General features: G+C 38.0%; 1 protein-coding gene across 1 annotated transcript in view; it reads left to right on the top strand.

Annotated features, from left to right (window-relative positions):
- Positions 1 to 13,145, top strand: part of LOC103918294 (cytochrome c oxidase assembly protein COX16 homolog, mitochondrial) — a 49,892-nt gene that overhangs the window by 25,674 nt on the left and 11,073 nt on the right. Inside the window, exon 3 of the mRNA XM_009325590.1 lies at positions 8,525 to 8,587. Within this exon, the coding sequence (XP_009323865.1) occupies positions 8,525 to 8,587 (63 nt within the window). The remainder of the gene's footprint in view (positions 1 to 8,524; positions 8,588 to 13,145) is intronic.

Below are 13,145 nucleotides of genomic sequence, written 5' to 3'. Positions count from 1 at the left end.
GGTTTTGCTATATTGTTAAAGTAAGCTGCTACCAGGACTAGTTTACCAGGACGAGCCTAACTGAACAGTCAGTGAACACGTGAACACAGGTATATCTGCTGAAGCACAGAACTAAAGAGGACACCTTCTCCAATCCTATTCTGACAGCAATGAAAAGATAAGACAAGAGGAACATAGTCTGCTTGCATGCTGGCTTCAACTGCCAGTTCACGATTTCTCTCTTGAAGTTACTTGCTTTTAACAGAAACTTAAGTGACCTTTCTGTTTTTTGGAGTTACCACAAGGAGGTTGATTCTGTCCAGAGTTAGGATATGACTAAGGGAATGATAAGGAAAAGCTTAAACTGTATGTGCACTATTTTTCCAGCTTTAACTTGGGTAGTAGCCACGTAGCCATTCAGAAGCAATCTTTTAAAAATATGGTAAAAAATGTTGATTCTGCAGGAGTTGCATCCAAAAGTTGTATTTCGTCTTTATTATTTCCCGCTATTAAGTATCTTCCGTTTAGCAGCAAAAAGGGTTTTTTTGCCCTAAATACTGGCATCACAAACTCACACTCTATGTGAGTCCTTACATATACCTTAGGTATGCTTTCACTGGCATGTCCCTTACTCTCAGAAAGTTGGTGCAGATGGAACCAATTAACCCTATAATTTGGAGATAGCAAATCATTCTTTAGTAAATATTCAAGAACTCTTATTGAAGTTCCTTTTGTATTTGTGCAACTTTTATTCAGAGTAAAGGCTTTTGCTTTTACCAATAAAGATCCCATGATTTTGAATGCAGGAGTTTGACATTTTTCATATTAGAATTGGACTTTCCATTTGCATACATTGGTTAATGCTGTACTAATAGAAACTAAATAACATGGTGATGGATTAACTGAAATATGCAGAAAACACGTTTGAAAATGTAAATGTCAAATATATTAACAGCAGATGCATTTTAAGGGATTTTGAGAGGTTTGTTAAAACATAGCAAAGAGCTCGCATGTAAGTTGAGGGATGATGAAACTGATATTTAAGAACTTAAAATCTTTTAGTAATTTCATTAATTTTTCATAAATTATACCCACACTTTGAGGAGAAGAAGAGGAATTTTGTAAGTACTGCTTTATGTAACGTTTCCTTTTTCTGAACTGTACCTTAAGGGTGTTTAGTTTATGTCCTGTACTTCATGAAGTTTAAGTGGCTGCAGCAGGACAGGTATAGCATACTAAAGAGGCTTTACAAAGGCACCTTGAGAAATTGTCTTTTCATGTTTTTAAAATAGGCGCCTTACTCCTTTTGCTGTTTTCCCTGTCAATGTTTTGTGACAGCCGACTCAGCAAATTCTGCAACTCTTGTTCCAGGCTAAGAATCTTTTTTTGTGGCCAGTGGTCCACATTTTGGCCCACAGGAAAGAACATGTTACTGCCTTACTTTTCACCCGTTTCTGTGATGATAAATAAATGCATTAAATTCTCTGATAGTAAATCAGGCTGAACCACTCTTGCCTTTCTTGCATAGTTTACGCCATGGATCTTCAGCATGTTCTATCCAATTAGCCTGGGAGGTCTCACACTTTTGTTTCGTGTTTGGAAGAAAGTAAAAAGGAGATTTGGGAAAAACTGCACAGAATACTTAGCAAGTTCCTCCCTTTGTACTGTTGGGTTGCAGGGAAACCAAGATGTAGCAAAGTCCAGGAATGCTAGCTTTCAGATCCTGTATTGGAGAGCTCTGCCATTCTGACTTTAAGGTGAGAGGTGTGGTTGGGTCTATACGTTGTGCTGGTTCATCTTTATGCATGCAGCAAAATTTGCTTTTCCTTGCAGGGACCTTTCAAAAACACCAAGGGTCTTGCTGTTAGTTCCAGAGATGTGGGGTTTTTTCTCTGTTGGAATATTTTATTTTATACCAGAAGGAACAGTTTTTGCACTGAATTTTACTGTGAAACGAAATTTATGCTAGCATACTCAGAGCCAAGGTTTAAGGCATTAATTTATGTTTTATAAATCAAATAAATAAATGTGCACCTGCAAATCAAGCTGGATGCGAAAGCATGCAAATCATTGATTAAATGCTTGAGTACATTATTCTTGGAACTGAAAGCTGTAGAACCCTTGTTAGTTTTGATGACCTTATATATGAGAAATCTAGGTATGCTTAAGTGCTTGCTGAAGTATGGGATGGTTTGGTTGTCATATTAGCCTTTAACTTAATGTAATAACTTGCATTTGCCATGGCGTTATCATGAGAAAATGTATGGTCCAGAGTTTGGGATTGTAGGTCTTTTTTTGATCCATCTGGAAGCAAGTAGAAGATTTGGATTTTGAGAGATCGCTGGTGCACCATGTACCGTAACTCTGGGAACTGCTGCTGTAAGAAGTTTTTATATTGCTCCTTTGGAAATGTCTGCATTGATTTCCATCAGAGGCTGCATGAAGTATTTTTTTTGTTTAACTGTCTGTGTTCTATGCAGATCTTAGGAAAGTGTCAAAGGACACAAAGCCAGGTTTTGTATCTAGTCTCAGCTGCCTCCCCAGTATTCAGAAGTATTCCTATCCAAGCGTATGCAGTAGCCTTACCTAAGTGTTTTTCATGTATTAAATATTATAAATAATGTAGTTAAAGGATGTTGTGAATGAAGTTGCACGAAATGCAATGTTTTGCCTTGCCCTTCTCTGTTACCGAAGACTGTATGCCAAAGAGTTTGGCATAAATACAACCTTTCTTGTACTTTACAACCTTTACAAGCTGTGTTCCTTTAATTCCTTAAGTGAAATGGCACTCAGCTTGGCTGTAGTTTACACTGCATTTCCTGAGTTCTGGGGTGTATCCTCTTTTGTCTACAGCTTCTCACTCTGCTCATAAGCCACAATTTGCAATATTTATGATACAGACTTTTGTAACAATTTATGGGAGTCTTTTCTTCTCAAGGACGATTAAAGTTGGCTGATCCACGCAAGATTGCTGATTTTCCATTTAGAGGAGTTAGGAATATGATAAATGTTTTCAAAGAAGATAGAGAATTGGAGAGCCAAAACTGGTGGTTCTGGTTTATTCTAAGCTTAAAAAATGGGTGGGGAGAACAAAATGAAGAATTTCATATAAACAGTCATTTTGTGGACTCTCTGTGTTGTGGATACTGCGGGAGAATTGTGTCCCACCTATTTATGCTGGCGTGAGCAGATGAAAAATTAAAAAAAGCTTAATTCCTGTTCATTATATTCAAGCCATCGTCCTTCCCCATTTCCAAAGTAAAAGCTGAAATCTTTCTCAGTGGGATATTATTTTGTGGAGGATAGGGTGGGAAAGGATACTCATATTTTAGTAAAAATAACTAACTAGTTTTAGGGTAGAAACATCTACCGCCTTCTGGAAATGCTTGCTGGAGGGAAAGTTTTGTAAGACTTTGGCATACAAATATTTGGTCAGTACATGCCAGTCTCTGGACACAAGTATACAACTTACTGCACTGACTTATGTGAGAGGAGACTGTTAAAAGCACAGTCCTCTTCTCATTACGTGGTTGTCTCCTGACAGTTTCCTTGTGTAGTAGTTGAACCCTTAATTTTAGAAGATGTAATATATTCGAGACTTCGTTTGCGCTAAAACCCATGGCCACAAATAGTAAGTGGACGAATAAATAATAATGGTTGTAGCTGAGAGAGAGACTGCTTGTGAAAGTGGACTATTTAAATTACACATCCAGGCATACGTGTATTGTGGACGACAGGGATGCTACCCTGAAAATTAGAACGTGAATCAACTTGCTCCTCCTCTCTGAATGCTGAACAGGATTGACTCTGCTAATCTGCTTTGTATTCCTGTGTTTCATAGAATCATAGAATAGTTTGGGTTGGAAGGGACCTTTAAAGGTTGTCTAGTCCAACCCCCCTGCCATGGGCAGGGACATCTTCAACTAGATCAGGTTGCTCAGAGCCCTGTCAAGCCTGACCTTGAATCTACCACCTCTCTGGGCAACCTGTTCCAGTGTTTCACCACCCTCATTGTAAAAAATTTCGTCCTTATATCTAGTCTGAATCTACCCTGTTTTAGTTTAAAACCATTACCCCTTGTCCTGTCGCAACAGGCCCTACTAAAAAGTCTGTCCCCATCTTTCTTACAAGCCCCATTTAAGTAATGAAATGCCACAATTGGGTCTCCCCAGAGCCTACTACTAAAACTGAATAACCCCAGCTCTCTCAGCCTTTCCTCATAGGAGAGGTGTTCCATCCCTCTGAACATCAAAAGGGGATAGTGATGGTGTTCTTTGGGTTCCTTTGTGGAAGAGCTTTCCATATCCTAGAGGTAAAATTAGTGACATTCACAAATTTCACAGTCGCTCTCTGTCTGTATTATTTGCTTCTGAACCAAAATGAACTGTGGTCACTGAGGATCAGCGCAAAATTGTTACCTAGAGAATTTTTTTAGTAGCAGCACATTTAGGTTTGTAACTGTACCAGAAATATTTGTGTCGCAAACAAAAATTTCCCTTTACTGAAACAAGTGTAGAGAGGCCAACAGTTTATCACATTGCACTGCAGGAGTCCCTGGTTTGGTAGGGACTGCAAGCACCAGGTATTCCTGCTTTGCTCTGAAGTGATGCCCCTTGTCTGCACCCCGAGGTGCACCTTTTTTGCCACCTAGAAATTCTGTCCAGATTCTAATTGAAAAACTGAAATGTCAGCCTTAAAATGAGAAGTGGCAGCCACATTTTAAATGGTTTTTAGGTACTTACAGCCTCAAATAGCTGCCTACTAAGATTTCTAAGAATACTTTTGTGCTTAACCCCTGTTACTTTTAGCAAGCTAAGAATTTTTTTTAAAGTCTGTATCTTTGGGAACCTTTTGAAGTTAAGTAAGGGTAAATCTGAAGGAACAGCGGAATGTGAAATGGGACAAAATTCTAATTTGAAAACTTTGTTTTTAAACCTTTTTTGAGATTTGTCTATATACCTGCCCTTGCACTTCCAATTGATGTAATATGAAATAAGCCTTTATAGTGCAAAATACTCTGAGAATGTTTCATTCATTTTTGCCGCAAGTGCTACATGGGGGGGGGGGGGCTGGAACCCACACCCCAGAAAAAAAAATACTGAAGGTTTGAAAAATGATGTTTACAGTATTGGTTTTGAAGCCTTGCAGACAGCATCTCATGAAAACTGTCTGAATACTTGCATCAAGTATTTCGATAGTTTTTCAGTAAGAATTTAATATGAAGTTATGCTGTAAGTATAAGTCCACACATCTTTGAATTCCCTATTTAGAGACAAAGCTTGAATTTAAATGGATCTTAAAGGAGCATCTGAGATTTTGCCTGACACGGAGGAGTCCTCTAGTGCAAGGGGATATTGTTCCTTCCTGCCTCCTAAATCTGTTCCTTCCTGCCTCCTAAATAACGGTGCAGAGGACACTGCCAGGCTGTTATGGCATTTGGGCATTGTCTGCTGCCCCCATCATATTTACTAATAGAGATTTGTATTCATAATTTAGCTGATGATTCATTTGCCAGTACATAGCTGAATACTTGTAGCTCATTTGGCAGTATGTGTGTTGGCATAGCAGTCATTGTGGAAGCAAAATGTATGTGTTTGTATTTGGATCTTGTGGCAGATGTCTAATATAAAGGGGCTACGACTTTGGCATGGGCACTTTCCTGGCTCTGCCCACATTAAGTGTCCCTGGTTATGATCTGTGATCGTGGCTAATATTGATGTTTATCTGCCTTTTCAGAATGAAAATAGCACCGTTCTGTTTTCCTTTTTTTGTTCTTGTGATGTTGCAAAGATAGTGCAGCATGGTACAAACACTGTGGAAACAGAACTTTATAATATACTTTTTCTCAACTGCCATATTGGTTCTGAAAACAATTTGTAACCTGTCTGTCTCCATTTGGCAACTGAAAAGCAGGGGTTTGCAACCAAAGCTTTAGAACATGCAGGTGACTCAATTTCTGTGTGGAGTCAAGTATGTTGAAATTATTCTACGTGGGTAAGTACGTAGGGAACAAAAAAGGTAAAGATAAGAGGAAATACATACTCCCCCCCCCTTTTTTTTTTTGGTGGAACTTCGAGCAAAATAACAAGATCTGCAGCGTGGACTTAAGACTTTCATGCGCCTGTATGTTAAATATGAAGAGCTTGCCAAGATGTGTGTATAGTTTGCCCTCAAAACAGGGTTTAACTACTCTTCTATTGGTAAGTTAATTTGCTGAATAAAATTCCTGCTTCTGAAGAAGAAGCAGTTTCTCTTCATTTCTCATTTACAGGATAACGTTTTCCTGAGAAATTTAAACCAGCCTCCTTCATTTCTGCATTTTTGTCAATATTAAAGCTACAGCATCAAACAGTTATGAGTATTGGGATGCTGTGTCTCAGTTTTAGCTAGTCTTCTCCCTTTGTGCAGGCAGAGGAGAATGAATACACGAGGAAGTCTGGGGACAGAAGGGCCTGGAAGGGAGGAGAAGTGGCACTAACTTCACTGCTTGTTTCTCTTTACCTTACACAAATGTGGCCATGCAAACACCACACATTAAACAAACACACTAAAAATTGCTAAAATAAAACTTGATAATGGGGATATTGAGCTGTCTTTGTAAGTTAAATTCTGGCTGTGGTTAATTAAGTAAAAATGCTGCTCCAACCATGTTATATTGGGTGCCTTATTATTAAATGAAGGGAAAATGCAGGAGGAAATAAAACTCTCTTGCTTCTTTACTTGCTGGAGCATTTATTTCCCCTTGTCCGTATGTGTATTGTGAGAACACCAAGCATAACAAATAATGATTGCATTTAGTTCTGAATACAGTGAGGTCCACGATCACTCTTACCTCTGTGAAAGCAAGCTCCGAAGCCTGTCTGGCTGCCCAAAGAGTTCGCATTTCTGCACATGTGATGGATGGGTTCGTTGTTCTAATGAAGCATGGCTGCTGTTGGAGGTCGTGGTCACAGAAGGAGAGAGGCAATCCATCTTTAATGAGGGGCAGTTCTATGGAGGCCTTGAATGCCAAGGCAGAGATGTAGCATTTTATTTTTTATTTGATGTAGAGGGCCAGTGCAGAGACAGTACCTTGTTTTACAAGTTGGTTTTTTTTATTAGAAAGAAGGTGGGAGCTGTATCCTGTACAAACTTTAACCATTTTAGATGTTTTGGCTTAGTTCCCAAGTGTAATGAATCTGGAGGTTGCAAATGCATGTATTTCTATGGCCAGATCTCTGATCAGATAGGGAAATCAAACCTTTGGCCATGGACAGATGGTCTTAGACTTGCCTATCTGAGCGTCCTTAGGAATTGAGGTCTCACATACTAACTAGCAGGCAGTGTCTGTAATGAAGGGGAACATTATGGCCTAGGGAAATTCCTCAGAGCAATTCCCATCAATACAGATAGTAGGTATTTATTTTAAGTTTCTCTGAGGATCAGGAGCTTGTGTTGGGGCAGAATCCGAAGGTGGATCTTCTCATCAACCAGGCAAATTCTATAACTTGTGTTCCCTCCTTTTTCTTTTCTAGACTGCTTATAGGCATTTGAGGTTGGTTGTGACAAGGGTAACTGAACCCTTTTCAGATCAAGAAGTAGTAAATTAAGAATAACAACTTTTCTTCACTGAACTAGTCATAGTGGGACTACTGCACCGTGGATGTAGAACTAAACACATTACCAGTCTCCTTACACATCTAGTTTGTTTAACGCTGGTGGTATTTAAGGTCTAAAAGTGAGAATGTTTTCTCATGGTAGATTTATTTGATATTTTAATTGATTAGCCTAAAGACTGTGTCTGAATACTGCATATGTGGCTGATGTCTGTTTGAGGAGAACATAAAATGCTTTCTCTAAGCATGAAGAATGCTAATTATCTTTTTCCCCTTTGCTTCTACTCTTAGGCCTGTGGGAGACAGATGTTACTTAGCAAAGGCAGGAATGAACATAACTTCTTCTGCAGTCAGAAGAAGTTAAAACGTGGAACACATCTGCTATGGTTCACTGACATTTCTGTTCTTAGATTTGTTCTTTGAACAAACTTCTCTGAAAGGTGGCAGGAATCACCAGCATTGTCAGTACAGAATCAAAACTAGGAGAGAGCTGTGTGTTCACCAGAAAATTGGAAGTTTGACTCATGCTTAGACTTTGAAAACCAGAATATATTGTATACCTATGCACTGAACACAACATTCAGGAGTAAAAATATGTAATGTGATCACAATTTTGTCTTTCTTGGTCTTTCTTGTTTCATTTGTTTAAGGCTTTTTTGGTTTGACAGTTTCAGAAAGTTACAGATTTAAGTATGTAAGGTAATGCAAGTGCAGGGCTAGTTATAAATGTGCTTCCTTTTTGATTTGAAAAGTTTGGCTGTTGACCTGTCTCTTTTCAGCCCTATTCTTTACTGTGTTCATCATCCTGGTATCTGAACAAACAGCATATAAACTCATTTAGAGGAAAGGAGGGTTTGCATGTACCAATATTTAGTTTATTTGAGGGATTTCTTTAAAAAAAAAAATTCTTAAAAGCAAACGTTTTTGCTATATTCTTGTTTGTCTTGCAGGTTGATCCATCTTTGAAAGAAAAATTAAAACAGAACACTGTGACGCTGGAATCTGAATATGAGGTAAAATAAGTTTGTCGCTTGGGGCTCATAGCCTTGGCTACCCTTGATTACCCTGGCCGCTGGTGGGTTGTATCTGTCCCTAACTAAAATTAGATCAGCCATCTGCCTTTGACTCACTGATGTCCAATAAAAACAAGGTTGTATGTAAAGAAAGGTTTTTGAACATGCAGTGCTTCTTTCTGAACACAGCTTTACTTTGATGTCCAGGTGCCAAGTACAGTGGTACAAATAAATTCCACTATTTCTGTGGTTAACCTAGTCTATAAATGTAGAGCTGATGTTGGCCTTAGATGGAATGTGTATATGTATACGTCAACACTTCTGCTACATAGGTTTTTGATGATCTTTAGACCAAATTACAGAACAATGTGCTTGATGTGCTTTCTGTTATTTGTTTCTTCTGAAATTTATGTGTATCCTTCAAACAACTGCTGTTCCTTTTTCACTATTTCAGAAAATTTTATAGAGAAGTATTTCATTCTTTCATCAACAATGCATTTTCTCCAAAAATTACTGAGCTCCAAAAGGGCTGTTTTGGCCAGTTTAATATCCAGAGTTTCATAAATCTTCAGGCCTGCAAAAAGCCATGTTAGGAAAACTGGAAAAAGCCTCCCTGTATCCAAAACCAAAGGATAAACCTATTTAAGATAACTTTTAATGTTTTAAAATTACTTGGATCAAATGCACAGCTAACACTTTATCTATCTCTGTGGTCTTTATGCTGAACACAGGTTTTCTTTTTCTTCCCATACCATATTCCTGATACAAGCCTTTGAAGAGCTTGATTGCACCCATAGCTGTCATACTTAGGTGTCCAAATGGCAGTACATGGTCTTACTAATAAAACCTTTCTATTATATTACTCTTTTGTGGTTTGTCTGAAATAAAAATAAAACTTACCTTTTGTATTTTTACATGCCTAATTTCACAGAACATCTGCCTATGTGCCAGGTTTGTGATAGCATTTTACCATTATTGCAAACAGTTTTGGACCGTCCCCGTTCTACAAAGAACTGTGTTTTATGGTGTAAAAAAGATTTGATCCCTGAGTACATACGGAAAGCTCCAATGGAATCTCAAATCGTATGAATCCATTAAATTCTGATTGCCTCTGGGATTACTGTGTATCTCACTTTCCATAGAATATACTGCAAGGCTGCTCTGATTTATTTATGTGGAAAAACCATAAGCAGTAAAAAGAACCACATCTTCTCTGTTTAACTCACTACCTAACCTCAACATCAACTGATCAGTATTCAGATATGCCTTGCTTTCTCTCCAGAAGATAAGTAAATAGTTGAAGGATAATATTTAAATGGCCATAATTGCATTAGCTTTATGGATAAATCAATGGTAATAAAATACAACTGGCATAACAACATATTACAAGCTTATTTGGGTAATGAGGCTCCTTCCTGACTGGTAGAAATGACAGAAGCAATCTTACTTTTTCTTAATCTAAACTGCAGAGAGTTCCCAGGCCGAAATTCTTCCAAAGTAGTGTTTGGGTGTAATAGAGGGCAGACCAGTTCAACAAAACAAATGGATTTGCATTTCCACATAGTGAAAAAAGATTCAGATTATTGTTTTGAACTCTAATCTCAATGTATACTTTACTATGGGCACCAACTTGCAAGCACTAGGCATATTGATTTCTTGCCTCAGTGAAACTTACGGAACTACCAGCAGTCATGCACATACTTCGCAGGCTCTGCACTGAGTGTGTGACAATTTTAGTCAACGTTACCTCTATATTCTGGTGGACACAATCTAACCAATCACTGAGTTACAGCTGACATTTAGGAGGGTAGTTTTCTGTGGACCCCATGTGTTCCAGGCTAGGGCGGTTTTGGTGAGGTTTTTTTCCCCTTTATTTTTTTACTTGTCCGAAGTACAGCTCTTAAGAACATCTTCTAATTCTATATATAGGTCACATTGGAGGATTACAGTGGTGGCTGTTACTAAATATGGTACGATAAGAGATCAAGGGCAGTTAAAAAAAAAGTTGCTGTTTTGATATGTAAAGCCTTATTTTACAATATTATTAGCACTGTATCTGCAGCTGTTACTGAGGATACCAAGCCAGCTTTTTTGAAGCATGGGTGCCTGATGCATGCAAATGTCTATTGGCCCTCCCTAAGACTTTAAAAAATATCTTATTGTCCTTACAGAAATGTACATACTGAATACATACTGAATTCTTTTAGAATGTCGTAATTTCTGCTATAAGCATACACCTTTATGGGCATATTGCAAAAGATAAAGACATTTCTGATATTTCAAGCATGTTGAAGTCTGCATTTTGTCTCCAATGTGGTGGTGGTGATGAAAAAGGTTGTAATCAAAGATTTAATCAATTTACTGTGAGGAAATTAACATGAAGACATTTTCTCACCTTCTAATTTACTAAATTATATCTTCTCAAACTATAGAGAATTTACTTTATTTCATATAGGAGTATTTCTGGCCAGGATGCTATTTTGAGGAAGAACGAATTCACATGTGTAATTTGTACTGCATTTCTTGTATCTCAGATCTGTTAGTAACAACATTTATCTTGTGCCTTGGGACATGCCAGAGGAGCAAGCTGCCTTTGTATGTGTTCTCCATTGTTTATGCATTCCTCTCACACACTTAAGTGTCCTCATATGGCCAGTTAGTCCTTGCTGTTCCCCTTTGCCTAATAAATCATGGCTCTGTCCACTAGTGACACCGGTACTAATGTGAATGTAGTTCTGCTGCTGAGCTGGGCCTTGTAGAACACACTGTAAAAAAATGTCGAGTGTTTGACCTGTGACAAAAGCCTAGAGTATTTGATTTGAAAGCACAAAAATATTGTTTGAAAGAGGGGGATAAAAAACTGGTTAATGTGATGAGTGAAAAACATTCTCATGGATGTTTAACAATCACAGTACGTTCCTTTTCATTGGTTTAAATGCAATCTCAAAATAACATTCCTTATTCTAACACTTGGTTTCAGTACTTCTGTGAAATTAATGGTCTAGTACACACTAAAAAATCTGACCTCAGTCAGTTACATTAGACCCCAAAATAAGGAATTGTTGTTTAGGCTTTTTCAAGCAAATAAAAACATATTTAAGAAGAATTTATTAACATTTTACAATGGGAAAATCAGTTAAGTTTGAATCAAATATGTGATATCCAATGGGAACTAATGGCAATTGAAGGCAGAGGGAAAAAATATCACAATAAATAAAAAATGTGCAGGATTGCTATGGAAACAGTGAATGAGAAGTTATGAAGCAGAGGAGATTGATAAAAGATGCTAAGGACATCAGAGAGTTGTCTGATAAGTAAGCTGACAAGGATATGGGTAAGAGAATGGTGTTGCAGCAGACTAAGAATAAAATATGAGGATGTAAAATCGTGAGTAACCACGTTGGCAAAGTAGCAACATTCAAAAAATGTATTTGTATTTCTTTTAGAGGAAAAAGTCCTTTGTATTCAAATCAGAAGAGACAAGGGATGCAGTCCCAAACCCCTTATAACCAAACAAGATGTTATTAATATCTATTAAGCTCTGATGGTTTATAGCCGAGTTCCAAGAAAGTGCTTGGAAGACTTCAGTGGCTGCTGAAAATCTCAATCTGGGAATGGTGGTTCTCTGGGAATAATCACTGGGCAGGAAGGTGATATTTTTAAGTGTTCTGTGAGATTTGGGACGTATCTGGGCAATATTGAATACTTTTTGCAGTGATATGGAAGAAATTGTAAAATCATTACTGATGTGCAACTTGCACATCAGTATTCAGAAAGTATTGAAATAGTAAAAGTATGGCAAGGCAGGGACAGAGAGCTGTTCCTACTACTTGGTAATCTGGGCCCATTAAATGAGCAAAGTACCTTTTAAAGTAGCCAAAGTTATTTGTTTAAAAAAATGGAAATGCAGGCCAGAGTGGACTGCATTATGGAAAGCAGCAACTCTGGAAAAAATTTAGGAGTCAGTGAATAAATAATTCAGATTGATCTTCTACTGTGATGCTGTGGCACAAAGAGCTAATTCAGTCTTTATGAATATAAACAGGAATGATGGTAGGAAGAGGGGATTTTACTTCTGAGTGTGGCACTGATGAGGCTAGTACTGAAATGCTGGATCTACTTCTGGTGTCCACATTTTGAACAGGGCTTTAAAAATGGGATAGGTTGCAGAACAGGCTGAATATATTAACTTAGGGCTCGAGAAAATGCCTTAAAAGAAACTTAAAGATTTAAATCTTTTTAAAGGTACCAAAAAGAATGTTAGTTATGTATAGAATCATAGAATCATTAAGGTTGGAAAAGACCTCCAAGATCATCGAGTCCAACCGTCAACCCAACACCACCATGCCCACTAAACCATGTCCCTAAGTGCCTCATCTATCCGTCTTTTAAATACTTCCAGGGATGGTGACTCGACCACTTCCCTGGGCAGCCTGTTCCAATGTTTAACCACTCTTTCAGTAAAGAAATTTTTCCTCACGTCCAATCTAAACCTCCCCTGGCACAACTTGAGGCCATTTCCTCTCGTCCTATCGCCAGTTACCTGGGAGAAGAGACC

Source organism: Pygoscelis adeliae, unplaced genomic scaffold (assembly GCF_000699105.1).
Source record: "Pygoscelis adeliae isolate BGI_AS28 unplaced genomic scaffold, ASM69910v1 Scaffold356, whole genome shotgun sequence".
Classification (NCBI taxonomy): Eukaryota; Metazoa; Chordata; class Aves; order Sphenisciformes; family Spheniscidae; genus Pygoscelis; species Pygoscelis adeliae.
The sequence above is the reverse complement of the archived record's forward strand: the minus strand, read 5'-3'. Positions and strand labels throughout refer to the sequence as shown.